At 41.8% G+C, this 27,367-nt stretch overlaps 1 protein-coding gene across 1 annotated transcript; it reads left to right on the top strand.

The window, feature by feature from the left end:
* Window positions 1-3,069: 3,069 nt before the first annotated feature.
* On the top strand, window positions 3,070-21,370 carry cox7a2l (cytochrome c oxidase subunit 7A2 like). Its single transcript, XM_004561148.6, has 3 exons — window positions 3,070-3,257; window positions 19,155-19,289; window positions 21,022-21,370. Exons 1-3 carry the CDS (start codon window positions 3,186-3,188, stop codon window positions 21,160-21,162), a joined length of 348 nt encoding a protein of 115 aa, XP_004561205.2. The 5' UTR covers window positions 3,070-3,185; the 3' UTR covers window positions 21,163-21,370.
* Window positions 21,371-27,367: the final 5,997 nt, after the last annotated feature.

Below are 27,367 nucleotides of genomic sequence, written 5' to 3'. Positions count from 1 at the left end.
TTTACTGATAGAGCTGGTGTTTATTAATTGAATTGTGGCCAAAAAGATTTTCTCCTCATTTTGTTTTTATAACCCCTTATTCTTGCCGTTAACTACTGAGATCGCTGAAGCAAGCCGCTCTGTGGTGCTGTATTAAAGCACAGCTGTTCATTTTGCTAAATTCTAATTGGCACACTCTGAGAAGCTCACAAGAGTGCTGCCGATGTTTAGTAGGCGCACCTGTTCAACTGCTTGTTAAAACAAATATCTAATCAGCCAATCACATGGCAGCAACCCAGTGCATTTAGGCATGTAGATATGGTCAAGATGACCTGCTGAGGTTTAAACCGAGCATCAGAATTTAGAGGAAAGGTGTTTTAAGAGAGTTTGAATGTGGCACAGTTGTTGATGCCAGATAGGCTGGTCTGAGCGTTGCAGAAGACTGTTGATCTACTGGGATTTACAGCCATCTCTAGGATTTACAGAGAATTGTCTAAAACAAAAAGGGGGGGGGGATATCCAGTGAGCAGCGGTTCTCTGAGTGTAAATTTCTTGTTGATGCCAGAGGTCAGAAGAGAATGGTTAGACTTCTTTGAGTTGACTGGAAGGCAACAGCAGTTCAGATAACTGCTTATTATTACCTGATAAATCTGTAGGAACTGTGCGATGCTATCATGTCAATATGGACCAAAATGTCTAAAGAATGTTTCCAACACTGTATTGAATCTATGCCACAAAAAATTAAGATAGTTGTGAAGGCAAAAGGTGGACTTACAATTATAAGTCACAACTGGTGCTAACAGGGTTAAAGGTCAACAGAGAATAAGACCCACATACAGACACCTGAGGCAGAGCGAATATAGCAGAAGTAAAGGTTGAAGCAGGCTAGGGTCCAAAACCAGAAAGGGCAATCCAACCAGACAAACTAAAATGGGAATTCACAGGCAGGCATCCAATGTCCAATAAACAGACAAAAGGTCAAAATGCAAGCAGGCAGAACCTGGGAACCAAGCTGCACTTGGCAGCGGTTGGCTGCTGACACTGAGAAAAAAAAGAAACTTTGAAGTGTAAAAAGACAAATTCTGCTTTCAGCCAAAGTAAGACGACAAACTCAGGAATCTTCTTCAGGGACGATTTTAATTGCAATCTCAGCAGAAACTAGCACAAATCATGAAAGGCTCGTGTTTCTTTTATTACTAATGTCGACTTGCAAACAAAAACCATAATGTTATGTGACCTTCATGCATGCAGGTGCTCTATACACCTCTGGAAACCGTTAAAGAGGGTCCGTGTGTCACTTTGTTATAATGGGCCACTTTGTTATAATGGGCCTTTCTATGTTCTAAGCTACAAAAACAGCTCCTGGAAGGACGAATTAAAAAACATGACACAGAAGACAAAGCACACACATATGAAGCCGGTGGGGTGAACATATTATGTAACTGCAAGGCTTTTAGGGAGTTACATACACATATAGCTAATGTTACAACTAGTACCACTTTTCTATAATAGTTTTGTCCTGAACAATTGCACAACCACTGATAAGAACTGCAATTCTCTTAAAAGAATGATCAACAATTAAAAAATATTCAAGACATTTTTTTAACAATTACGTAAGAAGGTTTGTTATAAATGCATCCTTATGGTGTACTTCTTTATAGCACTCCATTTGAATAATGTGTGAGCAGAAAATGTTCTATTTTAGAGTTATTTCCAACAACACTTTATGCCTTTAGACCTTGATGACACCAGAGGAAAGATTCTCAAATCGCCAAAGTTACTGAACTTCATTATGATGGCAGTGTGAGTGCTTAATAAATATAAAATGATCAGACATTTTTGAGTTAATTCACTCAAAACCACAAAAATCTTGACCTGCTGGTGGCACAGAAGAAATATTTTGCGACTCATAGATTTCATTCTCTGGGGACTATGCATGTCACTTAACATTTTCAATTTGTTTGTTGGTTTTAACACATTTTTGCTACTTGAACATTCAGAAATTGTAGATTTGTAGAAAATGTAGGGTTTTATTTTTTATTTTTTAGGAGATCAATGATTCTCAGCTATTTCAAACTCAAATTAATTGAAAACTTGAATTAATCACGAGTGTAACTATCCAAAGTATATTGCCAAGGTTACCCTAACTGTGTGACTGAAAGAGCCTTTTGATACAAGGGAGAATCCAGCTGATAGTTAGAGATTTTAAAATACATCACATATCGAGCTGCCAGTTAAAAAGTCCAAAGATCAGAGACGCCCTGCCAACAGAAATTAAAAACAAAAACATTATGACTTTAAAACTTTTAATGGCAAAGAAGAATTATCACTAAATAAAGGCACCACTATGGTGGTTGGTTGTATTTTTGTGCCTGTTAATTCCTATTTTATTTTGTAAATTCCCAGGCTCTTTACAATTTTGACTTCCTTTCCTTATTAGTTTTCCGTGTTTGTAATTATTTACCCGCCCTCATTACATTTGTTTAATCAGTCACGTGTTCAGTCAGTTAATCTCAAACCCGTCCTGTTTTTTACTTTCCACACTGAATAATTTGAACCTAAATATGAGGTATATAACCAAATCCGTGACGCTAGCAGTGTTTATGTATTGCCATTCCCATTTAACACTTTTCACTGTATTATTGTGACATTTGTCTCTATTAAATAAGAGCTCTCACAAAACAAATGAACTTCAAAGAAGTTCAGTGTTTGAGTTAATACTTGACTCAGTTTAGCTTTTCACCAAACTCTTTAAATGTACGTTTATTTATGTATGTGTCTGTGTAAAGCTGTTTCGGCTGATTTTTATTCTGTCATATTATTTTAGTTTCTTTTGAAAAGCATGACAGAAGTTTAAAAAGTTTATTATCAGAAAAGGTACTTAATAATTTTATTATTCTATCTGAAGTTTGAATCAGTAAGTCGAAATAGAAGTTGAGATTGGCTTCCACCCCCCTTTCGTGTACTATTTTCATTTTTTTTTTTCCGTTGTTTGAACTCCTGGTGACATTTTGTTGTCCACACTTTGCATTTAACTGTACGCGTACGCTTCCGGTCGCCCTCCGTTTTGGTTCGACTTTTAAACAGGCAGTGTTGGGTCAGCTAACTGTTGCGTCACTTTCCCTCGAAGGTCCCAACAGGACGGTCCTTACCGGTGGATTTCTTTAGTACATAACACCTCGTCCCGGTCCTCCTTCAGAAGAAAAATGTACTACAAGTTCAGTGGTTTCACCCAGAAACTAACGGGTTCTGCTCCTGCAACCGCCTACAACCCTCAGGTGAGTGCCGGAAGCGGGATGGCTGTAAGAGAGCGTGTGGATAACCGCCGGGGTTGACCTTGATGTAGCACTCGACTGTAGTAACGAGGGCTTAAAGCTCAGCTGGAGAGCTTTAGAGTCGGTGAAGCCAAACATATGCCCGCTTTAAAGCCTAAACACCAGTTTCCTGTTTGATCACACGATAGTTAGACGCGTAGTCTTGATCTGGATTTCATTTTAAAGGTCTTGGAAGCTCTTTAGACAAATATCAAAAAGGTTGTGGCCTTTCTTTTCCATTTCTTTGCACAATGTAATTCGCTTCCCCCGCCTCATCACGTCCTTATCACGGAACCTTTATTTAACCTTTAGCCTGAACGGTCAATTCCAATCTGTGGATCTGGCCTTGGTGTGACTCTACAGGCAATTTCGAAATTGAATGGCCTCGGTGGCAGGTGTGCTTGATGTGACCTTTATTATGGCTCCCCCGTGGGTCCCTTACACGGTGGTGGTGCTCTGATAGGGGGTTAAATTACCTCGAAGCTCCTTTGTCTCTGTTTAAAAGTCATGTCGTCGTTTGCTAGGAGAAAATTGAGCTTTAATTTAAATATGTACTTACTGAAAAGCTTGTTTACCTCCAGTCCACCGGTGTGTTATTATCCCTCTCACCGTCACATGTGCTTGTAAAACTTGGTGTAGTTTTTAATGTTCAGAAAGGAGCTTAAAATCTTAATTTACCTCCTTCACTATATCCATGAATCCTTTGTGGTCTTCCCCTCTGATAGCTTGACAGCTCCACCTTCAACATCCTTGGTCCAATACATTGTCTCTACACATCTCCAAACCACTTCTATGGAACGCCAGGACTGCCATAATGAATTAATTAAATACACCATTAAATAATTAATTAAATGTGGCAATAATTAATTAAAATTGGAATTAATTAATTAAATAAATAGTTATGATATATGTAATTAAATTATTGACACATTTAATTAATTATTTATGTATTTCACGTTTTAATTAATTATTGACACATTTAATTAATTAATTATTGACACATTTAATTAATTAATTATTGACACATTTAATTAATTAATTATTGACACATTTAATTAATTAATTATTGACACATTTAATTAATTATTTATGTATTTCACATTTTAATTAATTATTTATGTATTTCACATTTTAATTAATTATTGACACATTTAATTAATTATTGACACATTTAATTAATTATTTAATGATATATTTATTTATTTCATTTTGGCAGTCCTGACGCCTGGCTCTCATCATGAAATAATTTTATCTGTCAGCCTCACCCATCAAACTCAGGGGGCGGGGTTAACGCTGATCGAGTCAAAACCATTGCTTTGGCCTGGTGGCCATTGTTTCTAGCACACAACAACCGGCATGTGGAAGCTAACAGAACTGAGCTTTGAAAAACCCTGTTTGTGTGTTACCAAATACCGTTTTAATATTTTTTTAGCCGAGAATGTAGTGGTTTAATCTTCATGTGTCTGGTCGGTTTGTCAAGATACAGCCTCTTTGCAAAAGTGTTTCGATGATTTCGGAGATGTCGTCCCAGTCTCACGGCAAAGCGTGGGATAGACCCGCTCGCCTCGCAAGCAATCCCACCGACAAAGCGCAGGCCCCGGTACACAGCTGTAGTAACCCCCGCTGACTTCTTTTACTGAGGTTATATTTATCGGTGTTTTATTTCCTGATGTTCTTATGTGTCCTACGTGTTTCAGTCGCCAATTCTGAATTATAACTAACATTAAAAACATGTTTAAGGAGGAGAGAGAGCAAATAAATCTGTTTAACATCTGATCTTTCGGTTTTTGTTCAGTAATCAGCGTGACCTGTGTATAAACACATAAAAGAGATAACGTTGGTGTTTCCGTCATGTAGTAACTGCTGGCTTTAACTGTACAAAGGTTGTTCGACACTATGAAACACATACAGACTTCATGATGTTCGGCTAATATTTTTATTGTGAATATTAATCATGCTGACCTCGCTCTGTACACCACGCAGCGAGGTCAGCATATCCACGATATCCACGATATCCTCAGCTCCATGAGTTAACACAAAGTTTCCCAGCTGACTATCTAACTGCCAACTATTCCAGAGACGTGAAAATATACAGCATAAAGAAAAGTGTAAGAGACTCAGCAGCAGATTAGAATAACAGTTATACATTTAATAAATCACCAAATGAATCCAAGAAACGAGCAAACCTGTTCCGACAATTTGAATTTGTATTCCCTCAGCTGCAGACTCGCTGCTGTTTAAATGTTTGAAAAGGAAGATTAGATATAAAAAACGTCAAACATAGACTCAGTCTGCCTTCACATTTGATATGAGGCCAGCACGTATAGTGGCCTCAGCAGGCTATTACTGAAATACACGTGCTATATCATAAACTATGATATAAACAGGGAGGTCCTATTAACATGTTTAGTTTTAAAGGACACCTTCCTGCCTTTAGTCTCATTCATGAGCAGTATTAGTTTTCTTCTAACATCCAGAAGTCTGCACAATGTGTTTCATAGTTTGTAACAAGCCTTTGACAGGTAAACATAACATGACCGAAAAAGCAAAAAAAAAGCAAAAAAAAAGAGAGAGAGTGTTGACATAAGAAGAGAAAATTCTCTCAATTATGGAGACAGGCAAATGGTTCATTTATGTTTGATGTGTGTTTATTCCTCCCTAAATATCGTCGGTGAAGTTCGCCATGCACGTCAGATTTTCCTGCGCATTTTTATACCTCTGCCAACAGAGAGAGAAAAAAAAATCACATTCTAACAGACAGCTGGTGCTTAGAATACAGTTGAATAACTATTAAAAAACAGATGATATTTAGATGATAGTTCAGTCTAACACATGTGCCAGTGAACCATTAAACGTCTGTGAAACTATGCAGTTATGAAACGTAACTTTAACCTCAGCCAAACCGATTTGCTCAGTTGTAAATAAAACAGCGAAGTAAACGTGACCCGACAGACAGAACCTGAGTGAATGAAGTCCAGCGTTTAACCACTGAGAGCTAAAACTCAGCTGAGGTTTGAAAGCTGTGTGCTGGTGATTGGACATCAGCCGCTGATAAAGCTGGCTCACCTATAAAGTGCTCTGTAAGGAAACAAGCTCCAGCAGCTCTGCGCTCGGGGAAAACACTATATTTACTTATCTTGTGCAGAAAAATGCGCTGACATTGCGTTATATCGAGCACCGGCTGCCCAGTTAAACTGTGACTATCACCAGGTAACTAGGCGTGTTTCTTGAATTAGCAGAAGGTGTTAAACAGCTGACAGATGAGGAGGAGGATGCATGCAGGTAAACTGAGGGTCTGCTGAGCTGATCGCTGGTTTCGTGAGAAAAATGTCAGCTCGTTCTTTATGTTACAGAAGCACAGAGACACAAGACCAGGCGGAAAGAGATGATCGTTCGGTGAAAATGAGAATCTGCGAATGCAACATGTGGAACACGGAGAGTGGAATATGTAAACAAACCGGTTAACGTAACACCCTCGGTGCACTCTGCATGCTAACTGTTAGCAGAGCTAGTGAAATCTCTGAAAACATCTGAGCACTTTTGCAAGCATGTTCTATGTTGACAACCTGACCAGACATACGGCGCGACATTCGCGGCTAAAACACTGTTAAAGTGTAGCTGGTGACAGAAAAACGGGGTATTTTAAAACTACACCACCACCATTGCTGCCTGTGATTTGATCTGCATTCTGGGATAACTGGCTGCCCCAAGTCTACACAAGCAATCGATTATCTAGGATCGACCTGTTTTGACTTACTTTGCACGGCAACCAATCAAATGTTAGAGAAGCTGCATGGGCAGCGTTAACCCCGCCCCCTGAGTTTGATGGGTGAGGCTGACAGATAAAATTATTTCATGACGAGAGCCAGGCGCCAGGACTGCCAAAATGAAATAAATAAATATATCATTAAATAATTAATTAAATGTGTCAATAATTAATTAAATGTGTCAATAATTAATTAAAATGTGAAATACATAAATAATTAATTAAATGTGTCAATTGGTTAGGGGTTAGGGTTAACCTAACCCTAACCCCTAACCCAAATGATTGTTATTATCTTGATAAATTAAAAACCCGAAGAGAAAAAAGTAGCAGACGTGCACGTCGGAGTATGACGTAGGTTAGGGCGTAAACTTCCCACTAAAGCATAAATCCCCAGTAACAGTAAACATGTAAGCAGAGGAGGTGGTGGCAGATGAGTTTAAACACATGGGGTCAACCATTCAAAGAAACAGACAGTGCATAAGAGAACTAAAGAAGAGGTTGCAGGCAGGGAAGAGTGGGTGGAGAGGAGTATCGGGACAGAAAGACAGGCAGCAAGAGTGAAAAGGGAAGGTCTACGAGATTGTAGTGAGACCTTCTGTGATGTAGGGGTTGGAGACTGTGGCACTGACAAAAAGACGGGGCAGTGCTGGAAATACTAAGATATTCACTGGTTGTGACCATCATAGACGGGATTAGAAATGCTCAGATCTGAAGAAAGTTGGAGAGGCAAGGCTGAAGTGTATGGAACGCCAGGACTGCCATAATGAATTAATTAAATACACCATTAAATAATTAATTAAATGTGTCAATAATTAATTAAAATGTGAAATACATAAATAATTAATTAAATGTGTCAATAATTAATTAATTACATGTGTCATAACTATTTATTTAATTAATTATTGACACATTTAATTAATTATTTAATGGTGTATTTAATTAATTCATTATGGCAGTCCTGGCGTTCCATACACTTCAGCCTTGCCTCTCCAACTTTCTTCAGATCTGAGCATTTCTAATCCCGTCTATGATGGTCACAACCAGTGAATATCTTAGTATTTCCAGCACTGCCCCGTCTTTTTGTCAGTGCCACAGTCTCCAACCCCTACATCACAGAAGGTCTCACTACAATCTCGTAGACCTTCCCTTTTCACTCTTGCTGCCTGTCTTTCTGTCCCGATACTCCTCTCCACCCACTCTTCCCTGCCTGCAACCTCTTCTTTAGTTCTCTTATGCACTGTCTGTTTCTTTGAATGGTTGACCCCATGTGTTTAAACTCATCTGCCACCACCTCCTCTGCTTACATGTTTACTGTTACTGGGGATTTATGCTTTAGTGGGAAGTTTACGCCCTAACCTACGTCATACTCCGACGTGCACGTCTGCTACTTTTTTCTCTTCGGGTTTTTAATTTATCAAGATAATAACAATCATTATCTCACTATAGGGAGTAATAATTATAAGAGGCTGGGATCTGATATAAAACACTGGTACAGGATCACTTGGTAATTAACACATAATTAACCGGCACAAGCTTAAAGGCTGGCAGTGACACTGACCACTCGTGTGGGCTATGTTTTACAAAGCAGAAGTCTAAATTGGGGTTACACTTGCCTCCCTCTTATCACGCACACACGTCCTCCCTATAAATTCAGCTTTTGCATCCCAGTGACCATTCAAATGAATTTTAATTTAGATGATGCTTAAAAATAACCCAGCAATATAGGAAATAGTTTCAAAACAAATACCACACAGAGTTTGCTAAATTACATCAAGAAAGTACATTCACGCAAAGCTCCATTTGGCCATCCCAGCATGCCACCTATTATGTGCCAGCAAGGGCACCGAACCCTGCAGAGCGCTTTCTATGAGCTGATAATCAACAGCAGCAGGTGGTAGAGATTTTCTGATGAACTTTAATTTCATCTTTTTACAGCATAATTGTATTTGCAGACACCAAATATTACAGTGGCTTTTCCATTTTCATACAGCCAAATGTGATATTAAAAAAATATGTTTGCCAGTGTTGTTTTTACACCCAGTATTCACACGCAGGCACAGTTGTGCTGGTGATGGGTGTTTCTATTATGTCCCACCGATTTGTGAGGCTAAATAATAAAAACACATCTGTTAAATAATGCACATCGTATGCTACGTCCAAAAATGACATTACAGCTGAATCAACACCTTTCAAGCACAGAGTATTACAGCCTTCAGTCTGGAGTGTGCTCATAAAAGTGCTTTCACTTTTTATTGCATCAGTATTAATAAGCCTGTACACTTCTTGAGTTTACTTTAAATTACTTCTGTAATAAATTACTTCTGCTTTGTTCATATGGATCAAATGCACACTTACAGCTAACAGTGAAGGAGTGTCTGGGGTGCACCTGAAACGCAATTTATGGTTCAGTGTGGGTGGCACGTTCGCAGTCTGTCTGCCTGCAGCAGATTCTGTTGTCAGAGTGTGTGTGTGTGTGTGTGTGTGTGTGTGTGTGTGTGTGTGTGTGTGTGTGTGCGCCACTGTTGTTATCAGTCAACCAGCCGCAGAGAGGAGCAAAGTTAAAACATAAAAAAAGAGCTGAAGTGAAACGCTGTTAAAAACAATCAAGTGTCCACAGCAGCCACTGTCTTTGCTCTTTATTATGTATAAGTTAAGTCAGAATGTCACGGGGTCCCCTTCCAGACCTCTCCCGGACAAACACAGGCGTAGTCGGTAAGGTATTAGTGTGGATACTTTATTTGAAACGGCCTCCCCAGTGCATAAAAAGATGGTTGCAAAGACATAAAACTGAGATCCGCGCTACACAGCCTGTATGTTACAACACACTCCCCTTCATATCCGGCTCGCCGTCTCTTATATCCCGTAACCCCTCCCCCTTGGCGTCACCACCAATTCTTTATTCTAACTTTAATCCCCGTCTCCCTCCCCCAGAATTTCTTTTTCATTATACACTCACAAAACATATACATTGATACAGGCTCTCAACTATTTCCCGGAAGTCTACCCGACTTCATATACACATTAACGGCCCACGTAATGAGGCCATTCTCATGACGGTCCAGACACACGTGAACTCATTATTTAAACCCCACACCCCCATACCATCGGCTTGCGTCACCCTGCACGATTGGCGATCCCCCCGCACGTCTCCCCGACCGACGCCCTTAACAAGTAAGTGGGAACCAAAATCTAGCCACCCCCGATGCGGCTCACAACTTGCTCCTCACCCCTTTTATTCCTCTACTCGGTCGTCAGAAAGATACGCCGCCCCGGGTGCCAAATCGAACTAATGGTGGCGACCTAATGGTGGCGGTGCCATACTCAGCGGACTCTGCCTTGAGACGGGTCACTCCGTCACATCATCCCCTTCCCCCCGGAGGTTGGCGATGTGCGGCAACCTAGAGAGGTAATCCGCCACCACATTGAGTGTACCTGGTCTGTGCCGGATGGCGAACCTGAAAGGTTGCAGGGAGAGGTACCAGCGTGTAAGTCGGCTATTATGATCCTTCATGGACTGGATCCAGGTAAGCGCCCGATGATCAGTCTCCAACACAAACTCTCTTCCCAGTAAGTAATACCGGAGTTTCTCCAGCGCCCACTTAATCGCCAGAGCCTCCTTCTCCACCGTCGAGTAATTGGTCTCCCGCGGCAGCAGCTTGCGGCTCAGATATAGGATCGGGTGCTCCTCGCCCGGGTCCCCTTGAACCAACACGGCTCCCAGGCCGCTCTTGGAGGCATCCACCTGGACCAAAAACTGCTTCTTAAAGTCCGGACTCCAGAGCACGGGGGTCGAACACAGGCATGTTTTCAGTCCCTGGAACGCCTGTTCACATGCTGCGGTCCATATGACCGGATTTCGTTGGTTCTTCCCCAGTAATGTCGTCAGCGGCGCCGCCATTGTTGCAAACTGGGGCACAAACCTTCGGTACCAACCAACCAGTCCCAGGAAAGCCCGCACCTCCTTCTTGGTGCGAGGCCGAGGACAATTCTGGATAGCTTCCACCTTATCCAGCTGCGGTCGCACCTCTCCTCGTCCCACCTGGTAGCCCAAGTAGCGAGTCTCCTGCCGCGCCCATTCACACTTCGAGGGATTCAGAGTCAGCCCGGCCTTATGAATTCTTCCCAAGACCTCCGACAAATGCTGCATATGCTCCTCCCACGTGTGGCTGAAGATGACGACATCATCCAGGTAGGCGGCGCTATAACCGTCACAGCCCTGTAACAACTTGTCCATCAGCCTTTGGAAGGTAGCCGGTGCCCCATGTAGGCCAAAGGGCATCACGGTAAACTGGAAGAGCCCGGCAGGGGTCCTGAAAGCAGTGTACGGCCTCGACGTCTCCTCCAGTGGCACCTGCCAGTAGCCTTTGCACAAGTCCAAAGTGGTGATATACTGGGCAGCCCCAATCTTCTCCAGTAAATCCTCAATTCGCGGCATGGGGTACGCATCAAACTCGGAGATGGCATTTAGCTTTCGAAAGTCGATGCAGATGCGTAAAGAGCCATCCTTTTTGAAGATAATGACCACCGGGCTGCACCATTCGGAGCAGGACGGCTCGATCACTCCAAGCTCCAGCATCTTCTCCACCTCCTGTCGCAGCTTCTCCACCAAGTGTTGCGGAACCCGATAGGGCCGTTGCCGGATGGGCTGTCCCTCTTTTAGCCGGATCACGTGTTCAACCAAGGTAGTCCGACCTGGGTTAACGGAACACAGCGAAGGCGTCTCCTGCAGAATTTTCAGTAGCTCCGCAGCCTGCTGTGAGGTCAGATGAGTCAATACCGGAGACCTTGGATCCGTAGCCTGCTCAGGTTCACTCTGTCCTCCTCCGTGCACCACCCTGGCCATCAGTGCCTCCCTCGGAGCCGGACGGGGCTGCTCCACCCATTCCTTCAGGAGGTTCACATGGTAGGTTTGTTTCGGTTTCTTTTTTCCCGGATGATGGATCTCATACGTCACTGGTCCCATTCGGCGAAGCACGATATAGGGCCCTTGCCATTTCGCCAGCAGTTTACTGTTGGAAGAAGGGAGAAGTAACAGCACCTTTTGTCCGGGCTGAAACTCACGTTGCCGGGCCTGTTGGTCATACCAGATCTTCTGGCTTCGTTGAGCATCCCGCAGATTGGCTTCGGCCTCGGCCTGGTACCGCTCCAACCGCTCTCTCATCTCCAGCACAAACTGCACCACCCCTTTCTCATTTGGAGCCACGGTCGAAGACTCCCACCCCTTTCGAACGAGATCAAGCGGCCCCTGTACCTCCCACCCATACAGTAACTCAAAGGGGGAGAACCCCGTGGACGCCTGTGGAACCTCTCTATACGCGAACAAAAGAAAGGGTAACCACTGGTCCCAATCTTTTCCCTTGTCTGACACAAACTTCTGTAACATCCGTTTGAGAGTCTGATTAAACCTCTCCACCAACCCATCTGTCTGTGGATGGTACGGTGACGTCTTGATGGCCGAAACGCCTAACTGAGTGTGGAAGAGCTGCATTAACTTCGACGTAAAGTTAGTCCCTTGGTCGGTCAAAATCTCATCAGGTATCCCCACCCGAGAAAACAACTGTATCAGTGCGCGCAGAACATTAGGGGCTGTGATCGCTCGCAACGGAAACGCCTCTGGGAAACGGGTCGCGTAATCACACACCACCAATATGTACTGATAACCCCGACCACTTTTTACTAACGGACCCACAATGTCCATAGCTACCCTACGGAAGGGGATAGAGATGACCGGCAAGGGTTGTAGCAGAGCCCGATCCGATTTGCGCGCTGGGCAAGTTTTCTGACACACAGGGCATGCACGACAGTACTTCTGTACATCCGTATACATTGACGGCCAAAAGAAACGCGTACTAACCCGTAAATAGGTTTTTTGGCGACCCAAATGGCCTGCCCAGGGGAGGGTATGAGCTAAATGCAGAATGAGAGGTCTACAACTAGCAGGGATCACAAGCCGCTGGTGGTCCCCATCAACTGCATACAACACATTTTTCTCAACCACAAACTTCTCTTTTCCTCCCCATTTCCCTGTTCCCCCTTCAGGCACATTAGCAAACAACACTTCCAACGTCTCATCCTCCCTTTGCAACACAGAAATATTTTCAGGTACATCCCATTTCATGTTCTTATTGCCCGGTCCCTGGGACCATAGCTGCTTCTCAAAGCGGCGTTGGCGACGAGATTTTCTCGGCCCTTTCGTGCCACCCTCGCACAGACTACTGTCCAAGTCTGGCAGGGGTTGGCATCCCGCCTTCGCCTGGGCCCTAGTGACCACTGGGCCTAACACCTTCATTTGAACATTCCCCGTTTCCCTCCCTTTTGTCTCTGTGTCCCGCTCTTCTTTTTCTTGCAACAAATCCATAAGCACAGGCACATCCATCCCCAGAATAACCTCTACCGGCAAATTCTGTACCACCCCAACAGACAATAAATATGGCTGGTCATTAATAGTCACTGTTATTTCCACCTTTGGGTAGGGATGTTTGTCACCATGCACACATAACACTTCTTCTTGTCGACTATAGTCCACACAGTTCACTGGTACCAAGCTTTGCTTAATTAATGACATAAAACTACCAGTGTCCAGCAAAGCAGTAACCTGCTGCCCATTTACCCTTACAGTTTTATAGCGTTGCCCCTCAGCTGGCTGGACCTTTGTTGGTTCCGCCTCCAGCCGAGGTGCATAGCAGGCCCCAGTGACTTTGGCCTTCCGGATGGGGCACACCGAGGCTTTATGGCCTGGCTGCTGGCAGTAATAACAAAGAAAGTCCTTACCCGCTCCTCGTAGAGTGGATACCTTGGGGGCCCCGGATGGCTCGGGGTTACTCTCCCGCTTCGGCAGACCCGCGGATTGCGGGGACGATCGCTGTGGCGTCCCAGCTGAGCGGACCGGGGCCGCTCCTCTCCGCGCATTGAAATACTGCGTCACCAACTTGGCTGCGGCCAGTCCGTCCGCGGGCTCATGCTCCCTCACCCAGGTCCTCACCTCCCCTGGAAGAACTCGAATTAGCTGCTCCAAAATAATCGCTTCTCCCATCTCGTCCTTCGTATGCTGCTCTGGTCGAAGCCAGCGCCGGTACAGTCCTTTCAGCCGGTAGTACGTCTCGGTGGGGCTCTCCCCAGGTGGAATAATATTAGAGCGAAACCGCTGCCGATACGTCTCCGGGGAAATGTCAAATTTAACTAACAAGGCAGCTTTTAAATCCTCATAACAGTGGGCTCTTTCTTCATCCATTGCGGTATAGGCCTCCAACGCCTTCCCCGCTAGCAACGGAACTAGCCGACAGGCCCATTCATTCTCCGGCCATCTCCAGGTTCTGGCCACCCGCTCAAAGCGCAACAAATAGTTCTCAATATCTTCCCCCATCTGGTACGGTGGAATCTTTGGCCCCTCCGATCTCCTCCACTCTCCGCCCGTCTGGTCGAGGCTGCTTGTCGTTGCCAGGGACTGGCGAGCCGGTTCCTCCAGTAACGACGGCCGGTATTCTCGCTGCCGGGCCGGGGTAGGCAGCACCATCCTGGGGCTACTCGCTGTTACCGTGCTCGGTGTAGCCGTAGCGGCCGTAGTGCTAGCTCCCGCTAACACTTGCCCTGAGCTCTGCTGACTAGCTGAATCCGCCGGCAACAGCGCATTAGGAGAGGGAACGGTCCTCAGCCCCCTGAGTTCTGCCAATAACACCGTCTCTCTCCTTTGCTGTCCCGCCAGGAAGTCCCTCATCATCGCAATCAGTTCTCCATCACGTGCTGCGGTCGAGGTTGTAGGCAACTCCGGACCAATCCTGCCGGAAATCTCCTCCGCCTCTGCTGAAGAAGACGACGCCGGCACTGTGTCCCACGCCAGCTCCTCTGCTGTCTTCTCCCCCGGAAGCTCATGCTGCTGGGACCGCAGCCCTGTGCGCTTCGCTGGGAGGCGCGTTTTCCTCTTCCGACTAGCCATCCCACTCCTGACACCATATGTCACGGGGTCCCCTTCCAGACCTCTCCCGGACAAACACAGGCGTAGTCGGTAAGGTATTAGTGTGGATACTTTATTTGAAACGGCCTCCCCAGTGCATAAAAAGATGGTTGCAAAGACATAAAACTGAGATCCGCGCTACACAGCCTGTATGTTACAACACACTCCCCTTCATATCCGGCTCGCCGTCTCTTATATCCCGTAACCCCTCCCCCTTGGCGTCACCACCAATTCTTTATTCTAACTTTAATCCCCGTCTCCCTCCCCCAGAATTTCTTTTTCATTATACACTCACAAAACATATACATTGATACAGGCTCTCAACTATTTCCCGGAAGTCTACCCGACTTCATATACACATTAACGGCCCACGTAATGAGGCCATTCTCATGACGGTCCAGACACACGTGAACTCATTATTTAAACCCCACACCCCCATACCATCGGCTTGCGTCACCCTGCACGATTGGCGATCCCCCCGCACGTCTCCCCGACCGACGCCCTTAACAAGTAAGTGGGAACCAAAATCTAGCCACCCCCGATGCGGCTCACAACTTGCTCCTCACCCCTTTTATTCCTCTACTCGGTCGTCAGAAAGATACGCCGCCCCGGGTGCCAAATCGAACTAATGGTGGCGACCTAATGGTGGCGGTGCCATACTCAGCGGACTCTGCCTTGAGACGGGTCACTCCGTCACACAGAACTTTTCTTTTTAGTAGTTCTCCTAGTGGCAAATAAGCAGGTCTGTGGTGCCCCTCCCCTGTGTGTACACACACTGATACAAATCAAATCAAAAGCCACATACAGCAGTACACACTGGCTTATTTTTCAAATCTGGACCAAAAATAAATTGCCTTCACTTCTAGCAAAAGCTTAACTTCCTCTTTCACTGTTAAAATCAAATCAAAATGTTTTTTATTTAGCTAATTTGAGCCAAATTGATTTCTGTTTTCAATTACAAATGAAAGAGGTGGTTAAAACAATAAACAATCAAACAGTTCTTCGCAGAAAAACAAAAATCCATCTCATATTCTCTAGATCTGTTTTTCTTGGCTAACCTGGGAACACTTCAATAACTCCGGGATGTGCTTCGAATTAGTTCAGCAGTGATGATTAAAATTTTAAAAGGCGACGAGTCAGTTTCGCTTTCAGTCTCGTCCATTTTGTTTCTCTCAAACGACTGCAAACCGTAGTGAGCATAGGGTAAGATTATCGTTTTATCAGATAGAAAACCTTCCTAATCCCTTATCAAACCTTTGTCAGTGTGTTGTTCAACCCGATGAAGCGAATCCACACATTTAATTGAAGGTGTTCATTCTGTTTGTCTCATTAATGGTGTTTCTAGCACCATCGTCATTTTTTTCTTCTTCTTCTTTATCCAGATACCTGTAGTGTCAGAAGATTGGTGAATACAAAATAGTTGGAGATTACTTAAAGATTTCTAAGGAGCTTATTGGTTGTTTCTTACTAAATCCAGGCGTTTTAGAAGAAGAAAGTGTGTACATTATTGTACTTTATTGAGCCCCGTGGGGAAATTGCTCTCTGCATTTAACCCATTCACATACTTTAATTGTACACTGGAGAAGTCACTTGTTACAGCAGCACAAGACACAGGAAGCAAAGGTAAACTCGAGATCTATTAGGGAAAAAATAAGAAAAACGGTGTTTAAAAAAACAAAAAGATGCCAAAAATGTCCTTTTTCTAGTCAAATCTTAGCCTTTACTAATGAGAAAACTCTAAACTAGAACAACTCAAACAGAAAAAGGTTTAGACTACTTAATGTTGTAATAAACAAGCCCGAAAATGTCATATAACATTTAAAGTCTTTCAGCATAGCAGTGTAAAGATTGATCGACAGCATAAAAACGTGAATTGTGGAGTACAGATCCCTCTGTTAGAGATGTGTTGACAGCAGTAAAAGTTTCCCTCCACACAAATCATAAATAAACTAAATCATGTTTAAACACAGCAACAAGTGTTCAAGAACATTTGGCCCTACTGCGTTTCCCTGCTTTTTATGTTTACGGAGTCTTAATTTCCCAGCCTCTTATGTTGGTTAGCAAATGTTAACATTTAAAATTTGAAATTCATGTGGCTTGCACAAATGCTTAGTGATATGTACTATTACTAAAACAAAACTGATGACCGTTGTACTAAGGCATTGTGATATAACCGGTATATGAAGTATATGTATTTCTGGTATAATCCATAAACATGACTTCCTGCTGTGAACACATTTAGTAAGGACCTCTGTTTAAAAGTTAAAGTAAAAATAATCATCTTTCACTGCCTCTGCATTTTTATATGTCAGATTTAATTTACCCACTCCTACACCATCTGCCTCCACACACTCTTAACAAGCTAATGGGTGTCCCACTAACTTTGAACAACCAAGAGAAGCTTCTTCCAAATGAGAGGATACTGAGGTGTATTTTTTTAAAATGTATATGTGCACAGCAATGTTCCTGTGGTTTATTTATTTACAGTGTGTACTGTCGGGGAAAAATAGGACAGCTTGAGGTTTGAGTCTAAGAATTTTGAGATTAGTTTTGAAAACACTCGACCTTTACACTGGTCTAAACATGCTGTTTATAGCTGGGTATCTTCTTTTTCCTGCTCTAGGTCGATGCGATGTTATTGACAGTTGATAATATAATATGGTCATGAGGTAAACGGCTCTGATTGTTTTCAGAGGGCAGCTGATTTAAAGATAAGGAGAAAAGAGTCAAACAGATTATTTTAGTTCAGGGCAGATAAACATGTGGGCTGGGGGTCAGAGCTGGACCACCAAAGTCCAAAGTGTCCCCTTTGACCCCCAGAATAGCTGGAAATTGATGACATGCACAGTATTTCTAGGTTTTGTTTTCTTTCCACTGTGATCTGTAAATTATAGCAAACATGAAAGGATAATTGAGTGACATCTCAGGTTATTCATATTCTTTTTTGCATATTGATTGTGCTTTAAATAAGAAAGATAATTGAATAGTTACACTTTGTTTATAAAAAATGAGGTAAAAGGTGTGTTTCATCTGAGCTTCCAGGTTCAGCGTTTTTAAAATCTTGGCTAATCAGAAGTTTTTATGCATCTCGGGGTTTAGATCGAGGATGGTTTTGAAGCTACTCTCTTTTATGAGACAGTTTAGAATCTCTAGGTTCAAAATATCCATAAATGATAAGGCTGTTGTTATTTGAAGATATAACAATGAACTGTTTTATACAGAAATAAGCTTAAATGCCTTTTGTTTATAAAGCTGAACCGCTGCTGGAAATGATCTGTATTAATCTAAAGGGGCACTTAAAGCGTCTCACATGAGGAGATACAATTTGCAGAATGAAATCGATCATGCACTCATTTAATCTGCTGTATTTATGTAGGAGCACTCTGCTCAGTCAAGTGTCTACAAAAGACTGTGGACTATTTTTACTTAATATACAGAAGATCGATATGAAGAGGTGTCCTGGTTTATTGTTGTTAATATTAAAAGACATCCCAGTGTGTCATTAGTCTTGTAGCTAGCCAGTCCCCTAATATTTGAACAGTTCAGAAAACCTTCTGATTTATACTAAGTTAGTTTCTTCTACATTAAGCTGTGTTCAAATGCCATTTAACATTCATGCTAGCTGGGCCAAACCTGTAAAATAAATAACAATAAATAAGCTTTTGCAGGATGCAAAGACGCTAATGTCTTGAGACTGTAGGTTCAGAGATTTGATCGAAGAGTGCTGGACTGCATCAAACTGGAGGAAACAAGATTGTTCTCTCACATAAAAAATAAAATTGCCTCTGGTGCCTGATGATGCTGAGGTTGGCTGATTGCCTCTCATCCCTTTCTCTCCCTGGTGATTTCCTTTTAATTGATTTATTTGTCTATTTTTATTTTTATTTTACATTCTGTTCTTGGTTTTTGTTTTTTGTTTTTTTTAAGTCTGTCAAGGTCTTGTACCCTCAGGATTGGATTGGGTGGCGGGGAAGTAGAGATGGTTATGTAAGGGGTAAATGTTAAAAATGAAGTTTCTGTTTAAAATCTTAGTTGATAGATAGATAGGCAGGAGAGAGGATGTTACATTCACTCTGACACTTTCATTAGATTTTTATTTCGTGCATTATTGTGACCAGCATGTTGTTTCTCTTCATCTTTTCAGGGACTGAGATCCGGTTTGCCAGCTGAGTCTCCAACCATGATCTTTGCTACACCCACAAAGGTGGTGTCAGAAGCAGGGGCCACAGTGGAGTACATGGGAGCAAACAAGGTTCCCGACCTCCAGAAATTTTTCCAGGTAACGCAGAGCTCAGACTGAATAAGGCGCCAGTTTGACCAAGAAGCAGCGAGGGTTCACGACCTGCTAGCTTCATCAGTCGAAGCAGTGAAGGCTGATTAGTAGAAGTTAATAAGTGATATTTATTTCACAATTCTTAATGGCCCTTTGCCACTTCCAACCCCACCACCACCAGTAGCAACCACACAAGTTGCATTAATAGGAATAAGAGAGGCGAACTCTGAACAGAGCAATCACTCAGATAAGTGGAAATCACAGTATTGGCTGCTGAACGTGTTTTCTCTTTTAGTTTAATTAACGAAATTGTTTAAGAGCGACACTAGTACAAAAGAGAAGAATAAAAAAATAAATCACCTTTCAAAGGAAGCTGATTAAATATTGATTGGAACTAAAACAACCATTTTAATTACAGCTTTAAATACATTATTTTTGCAGTCAAAAGTCTTCAGTGGTGAATTTTCAAAGTTTATACAAAAATACATTCAGTTAACTTGATATTTTAAGCTAGTATCAGACTACACAGTGTGTATATATAATATATATTAGTTTGTGTCATATTAGAGTCTCAAAAGAACACGTTTCACAACAATCAAACATGAAAAATGTAATTGGGATGTAAACTCTCATTGTCTTCAGGAAAAGGATGTAAATGGCTAATGGCAAAGGAAGCAACGGATCACAGTGGCGGTCTTGTTACTTAGTTTATAAGCTCCACCTAACTACACCATCAGCATCAGGCCTTCTTTATATTTGTACATGGCTAAAATAGCTGTGCGCATTTTGATCAAATTCAGAGGCAATAAATCCAAGTCTAACAGGCTTGTCTTTCAGATGCAGCTCCATTTTTCATCAGTGGCACGCATGATAAAATCAAATGTCAGGCTGCGATGGTGGCTGTAGCTCAGGAGGAAGAGCAGGTCGATTGATATTTGATATACATCTCCTCTGTCCAAAGTGTCCTCAAATCCCAGATTGCAACTGTGTTACAGTAATGCATAGAATAAAGTGCTGTATGGATGATTGGTTTAAAGGGGCTTATAGTGTAAAGCACTTTGAGTGCTCAACAAGCATAGAAAGTGCTATTTAAATACCAGTCCATTTGCAGTTCACCATCCATTTCTGTTCCCAACCTAAAGCACCCAAACCCGATGCACTGCATTGTCCGGGCTGAACCGTGATTGAGGTCATGTGTTTGCAGTTACATGCAATCTGTTTGCGATACTGCAGTGATGAACTGCAATCAATTTCCAATCTTCTGCTGTTTGCATGCACAGACATTCACATTAAGTATTTATATTCGGAGTCCAGACCGAATCTTATAGACTTGAAACAGAAATTCCTTCACAAATGGTGTCAAGAGTCAAGTCCTCTATCGCTAATAGATGCATTAGACAAGCTGCGTTCATCAGAGCAGGCTGATTCTGACTCGTTGGCAGTCTTTATAAATTAGCAGTGTTTTTTGCAAACCTTTGCCAATCTGTCTGTGAGTAATTGCAGTCAGACTGCAACTATTTGGAGACAGGCTGCCTGTAACCAGGTGACCTGTACCTTGCAGTGGAGAGTTTCTCTGAACTACCTGAGTCATATAGGTTATGTACTACTTTTACTCTGATGTAATTGAGTCATGTGACTGTAAAGATGATGACGACGCTCTGTATTTGCTGCGATTAACATCATAAATTAATTCAGATTTTCTTTTTTTCTTGCCCCTCCCTGTTTCCTCTTATTTCAGACGTCAGACGGTATCCCCGTTCATTTGAAGCGCGGTTATCCCGACAGGCTACTGTACCGCACCACTATGGCTCTCACTATAGGAGGCGTTGCCTACTGTCTGGTGGCGCTCTACATCGCAGCCCAGCCCAACAGAAAGTGACCAACACAACTGCCATCTTCCTTTCGCTGCTCCCGTTAACTACCATTCACAGCATTCATTTATCGGCCCTCGCTATACCAACTCTTGGGACTCTTCTTAGATGATCTTCATCAAGCCACTGAAAACTATTTTAATGTCTTTCTTCTTTGAAAGAAAAAAAAAAGATGTCTGATTTAATAAAATTTCAGGAAGAAAGAAGTTAAAAGATGCCATACTTGAAGTCTTTTTTTTTCCATTAATCCTGTATCAGCTGGTGTCTCACTGGAACGTAAAGCCATCTATAGGCTAACGGGTCCGTCTTCTCTTTCAGAGAAAAAGCAAAGCTCTTTCTCACAGCTTTCAAATGGCTTGCCGTAGTGCGGCGATGTATGTGCGAGAGCGAGTGAGCACGATGGAGACACCCTGTGTGGAGCATAGCTGCTGCTCACTTGGCTTAAGTTCTGTCTCATACAGAATTTGTATGTGTGGGCCCTGGTGTGATGTCAGATGCTCCTCGCCAGCTCATCTGACAATCATCTCAGTGTCTGCCTTTTCTCTCTTGTCTTGATGTGTAGCGTATGTCTGGTTTTCTTTTACAGATACTTTTATTCAAGTTTTCAGAATCAAAGAGAGGAAAAGGTCTGATTTTTGACAGTAATGTGACATGCCATCTTATGCACCACCTCTGTTTTATCGCAGTTTCTTTCTTTACTCTGGTTATCATATGTTGATCTGACAAAAAAAAACGATTTGCTGCTTGGGTACTGAAGTTATTTCCTTAGTATATCTCACATTATCAGCCTAAACAATGACCTAAGAATCTTAAAAAGAAAGGCCCCCTAACTCAAGGAATGAAACATTGTTTTGTTATAACTTGGCAAATACCCAATTTTAAATTGTCCTTAGATACTTTATTAGTAGCCTGTTGCAAAAACACATTTATTCCCATGTCTTTAGTTGAATCCAGCATAAAATGGTGTGCTTGCATCAATGAGTTAAAAGGGCTGTGAGCTGAAAAGAAATATCCGATTATATCTCAGCCTCGTGTGCAATGTGTCATTTAAAAAAAAAAAAAAAACAGAAGAAGCTGAACAAGTGGAGGTCAAGACCCTTGAAAATAGAAGGAAAAAAAAATCCTGCAAAGATGTGACACAGGACCTGAGAAATGTACCTGGTCCATCTACTGTTCACTGAATCCTTGTCTGAAATGGTGTTAAGGATGAGAAATGGGGAGAAAAGGCTGAAACATGCCAAATTACACAAGAACTGAACTGAAACTCAGTGGTAGCAGCTCTTATGGAGTGATAAATCCATTTGACATTTTTGGTTCAAATTATCAGTATGAATAGAGGAGGCCAGGAAAGGGTTAAAACGGCAACTATTTCCCATTTTACTAGCAAAAACTTGAATAAAACAATGGGTGGCTCAGGACTTTTGCACGGTACTGTATTTTAAAAATATTGGTGATTTTAAAAAAAATGTGGGGGGAGGAAGCAGAACTAGCATGATCATCTCTGGATGCCACCATAGAAGCCCCACCCATCTGTTATTCAAACCTTGTGTTTACAAAGGACGGCCAATCAGAAGAAAGCTGCCTTAAACAGAGAGAGAGGGTTTGTTTCAGACAGGATGAACTGAAGGGCTGCATCAAGTATAAGAAAAATGAGGATTATTTTGTATTGTAACTCACGAAAAGCTATTCTACCAAAGCAGCATATTTGTTTCCTTTTAAACAATCAAACTGTGTCTACTACAGTGCTTCAGTAAATGTATTGGATTTCTGTACAGGTGTGCACACACAAGCTGGTTAATTATCCCAAACACCAGAACGAGAGGAAATGAGTTGTCACTGACGGTGCTGGTAGTGCCAGATGGTTTGAGTTTCTCTGAAACTACCAATCTCCCAGGATTTGCTGGCATGGGTTTTACTTCTTTTTTTTTTTTTCTTCTTTTTTTTTGTTAAATGCTGTCCCTTGATGACCAATTGGAGCTGACAGAAAGTAGACGCTAACTTTGGTGAGCAGAAAAGTATCTCAAAATGAAAATTGTGTTCAGCGGCAGAAGGCCGTGCTGGGCTCCCCTCCTGTCAGCCGCAAAGACAAATGTGAGGCTGCAGTGGGCACAGGCACCCCGTGGTAACCAAAGCATTAGACATCTCAGAGAAATGATGCGGTAGAGTGAAGCAATATCTCCTCTTAATCCATGCCACCAAGAAGTGAAGCAGCTCGAATTGCAATGGAAGGCACGGTGTGTTCCTAATAAGGTGCTCAGTTACTGTGCATATAAGATTTTATATACAGATCCTATTTTGCTCTTGAGATGAATACAGTTTTTCCATTATATTTTTTTATAATTGAAGTTGCAGTTCAGTAGTTTTTAGGAGTGTTTGTCTGCAGCCATATCTATGTGATGGCTTTTCCCACTGGCAGGCAAAAGCAATTTAAAGTTTATCGAAACTTATTTCTCTAGCAGTCTTTGTCATTGTGAATAAAATCAAGAAATAAAATCAAGCCAAAAATCTGGGAAAAAATCCTCCATCCTTTTGGATTCCAGCAGACTTTTGCTTCTTGTTTCCGAAAACCAATATCATTTGGCATTATTAGCCTGTCTGTTTTTATATATTTTATACCAAATAAAAATTTCCATCAGAATTATATTCCTTTCCAGTCTCAATGATGTAATCCCTGATCTTGAGACATCAGAGGAAGTCTTTCTCTTCCAAGAATGTAAGTGCAGTGAAAGTGTTTAAAAACCGCAAGCCATTATCATCCGCTATAGTGCAGTAAGCTGTTATGACTTGATGTGCCTTTTCCCTCTGATTGTGTAGCAAGAGTTAGGGTTCACATTATGCTTGTGAGGCTGCACTCCCACAGCTTGTAGCCTCCTCCAGATTTTTTTTCCTCTGCTTTTAAAGAAAACGTGGCTATTTCAGCCCAGAGTGATCAAGGCCACCTGACCTCAATCTGTTCAGTTTTTGTGGTTTGTCACTGCCGAAGAGAAAAGCAGAATCAGATTGAAGTGAATATATCTGATATCCAGACCATCGCCGAAGATAACGGGATACCAAGTGTAAGCTAATGTCTGATTGCAACTAGTGATTAAAGTAGACTTAATTGGCTCATTTCCAGCTTCAAATTTTTAATTTTTGGACCCAGCAGCTTTGCATAATTTACAGCATTAAATGTGCTTTAGTGAAGGTCCTCAGTTCATGCTCTGCTCTTTTCCTTTTAACGCCACCTTCACTTTAAGCCAAATTTCTTCTGGCAGGCAGCTCCTCACAACTCACAAACAGGTTTTAACAGTTCTCGCTGACCTCATCAAGAGCCAAGGACTTAAAAAAAAATATTCTGAAACAGCATTTATAACCATTGAAAGTTTGATGTTTTAGCTCCCATGCACTTGTACATGAGCTCTTTTTGTTTTTCTTTATACCTCTCCCATGTTTGATATGAGCACCCAGTATTGTAACAGTATATATATACAGGGCTTGACAAATTTATTAGACCAGCACTCAATGTAGGGTTGTGTAGTGGTCTAATATTGTGTAAATACATCATCATCATGTTCACAGGAGCATTAATTTAGTAGTAAATTTTAAAAAAAAATTATGTTTCTTTGAGGTTTAAGTTACCAGAATGCACAAGCTCTTTAATCAGAATGCAGAATGTCAGATATAGTTATTGTTGTTTTTCATGAGTTTTAAAATTCACTGTTTGGCAAAAAAGTAGAAATAAAATAGTGAAGCATGTTATTATTTTAGTGATTAAGATGCGAAATTACAGTTATTTACTTGCAATCCTGGACAGAAAAAATTGTTATAGTGGTTGAATGTTATGCTTGATTAATTTCTGGCTTTTTGTGGAAGTCAAGTGCGCTGGCTTTAATTTGTGTATAAAAATGTGAATTCAATTTAAAAATCCCTCCCTCCTGTTCAGAAAGGAACTCGCTAAAAAGGAAAGAATCCCTAAGACACAAAATGTTCTCACAGTGTGATCAAGTATGCCTTGTAGTCATCCACCGACACGGGTAATTACAAAATGTGCCGAAGAAGAGGCAAAAAATAAAAGCTGATCGTAACAGATGTGAGGAATCTCAAGATTTTAGGTACTAGAAACAGAAAGAAGGCCGCTGGGGATTGTCATGCAGAGATAACATGCTTCTAGATCTGTCTGAGAAGTTATCCAGAATGAAAACAAGGAGACGATCGAACGAGCAAGACTTAAAGGAAAAAAAGCTGCTAAAAAGCCCTTATTGAGGACTGCAGAAATCCTGGGAGTGCAAACACTGAACTGGAAAAAGTTCAAATGAGTCCAAGATTGAACTCTTCACTCAGCATTGTTGCGCTTATGTCAGCAGAACAGCTGGAGACCGATTTGATGCTACATCCATTACACCCACAATGCAACAAAGTGGAGATCCCATTATGGCATGGAGTTCCATTTGTGGAGATGGTGTGGGCAAGTGAAAATCAACAGTATGATGAACAGGAAGGTGTACCAGAACAATCAGGACTGACACTGACTGGTTATGTGCTCATATAACAAGTAAGTAAAATGTATTTATAGAGCATTTTTCATAGATAAAAATCACCAAGTGCTTAACAATAAAACCAGAAATATAAATAAACTAAAATTATAAAACAATGAAAAAAATAATTAAAAGCTCATTTTTATAGAAATGTCTTCAGCTGCTTTTTAAAAGAGTCAGTGTAGTCTACACAACGTAAACACAACGGAAGAGAAATCCACAGCCTTGGTGCCAGTGCCTGAAAAGCCTGATCCCCACGTGTTTTGAACATAGTACATGGGACCAACAGTAACTTCTGACCTGAAGACCTAAGTGCTCGGGAAGAAGCCTGAGGTTTCAACAGGTCAGAGATATACTGGGGAGCTTTACCATGTAGAGCTCTAAAAGTTAAAACTAAAATGTTAAAATGAAACCAATGAAGAGAAGCCAAAACTGGAGTAATAAGTGACGTCTTGTTAGTGCCAGTTAAAAGTCTTGCCCCAGCATCCTGTACAGTATGAAGGCGATCCAAAGCTGATTTGTTGAAACAAGTAAAAAGACCATTACAATAATCCAAACCAGGAGAAATAAAAGCATGAATAATCATCTCAAGTTCTGCCTTTGACACCAGTAGTCTGAGTTTAGAAATGTTTCTTAGATGATAAAACCAGTTGGCAATGATGCCGAACATCCTTCAAAATGTGCAGAGACTCTGACCAAGAAAGAGGATTCTGGAGTACTAATGGAGTGGCCAAGTCAAAGTCCAGACTTGAATCCTATTGAACAAATTTGGCATTTAGTGGGTTTAAAGATAGATCGCACAAAAGTTTCATCCAAAGCTATTTCAAGAACTTTAACAAACAACATTTAACATTGAAAAGCAAGAATTTAAAGTCTCACAAATAACAATAAGAATATAATTTTATTCTCCTGGGTGAGATGTTCAGGGCATGCCCCACCGGCACCAAGGGCACGCCCTATAGTTATAATTTTTAGTTTTAAAGTAGTTTTTGGCAGATTTCTAAAATATTTCTGTTAACAGGTGGTCAGATAAATTTGTTAAGCACCCTGCATGTTAGAAAATAAGGAAAAGGATGATTTATCCCCCATTTAATTATACTATGCAATCTTCTGGATGGCTGGCTTCAGACTGGGTGATGTTTAACAGGAAGGCTCTCCAAAAACAGCGCTGCCTATTTTTTTGGCTTGCCACCATTTAAAGCAATTAGAGACCTGAAGTGGGTGTATGAGTAAGACTCTCAATAAAAACAAATGAGAAAAAAAGTTTTTCACTGGTTATAAATGCCAAATTTAAACAGCGAAATTAGATGAGGTCATTAGGATACATCCTCGGGGTACCAAAAAGTATCTCAAACTAAATTTCATGGAAATGCATCGAATAGCTGTTGAGATCAAATCTAAACCAAAACAGTGGACTAACCATTAAGTCAGCAGAGAGCCTAACATGGCTAACAAATCTAATAAAAAATAAATCTCCTGCTCAGGCATCCTCTTTCCGGCCACTTTCTTTTAGTCACTATCATCCCCTTGTTCCTCTAAAAGCATATTCATCATGCGGAGCTCTTTTTAAGAGAGTCATCTCACGTCTTGTTTTGATTTGTACCTGCTTTTTATCAAGGAATCCTTCAGCATCCCCTCTTGCATCATGATAGCCCACTTGAACTCTCCTCAGTAACAACAGACCCTTTGTTGTCGCCCT

Source organism: Maylandia zebra, linkage group LG8 (assembly GCF_041146795.1).
Source record: "Maylandia zebra isolate NMK-2024a linkage group LG8, Mzebra_GT3a, whole genome shotgun sequence".
Classification (NCBI taxonomy): Eukaryota; Metazoa; Chordata; class Actinopteri; order Cichliformes; family Cichlidae; genus Maylandia; species Maylandia zebra.
This window is presented reverse-complemented; position numbering and strand designations above follow the sequence as displayed.

Excerpts from the sequence above, each read along its gene's own strand:
- cox7a2l (XM_004561148.6), top strand. The coding sequence starts at position 3,186 with ATGTACTACAAGTTCAGTGGTTTCACCCAGAAACTAACGGGTTCTGCT. Across the intron at positions 3,258-19,154 it reads CAACCGCCTACAACCCTCAG|GGACTGAGATCCGGTTTGCC; the intron begins GTGAGTGCCGGA and ends TCATCTTTTCAG. Across the intron at positions 19,290-21,021 it reads ACCTCCAGAAATTTTTCCAG|ACGTCAGACGGTATCCCCGT; the intron begins GTAACGCAGAGC and ends CTCTTATTTCAG.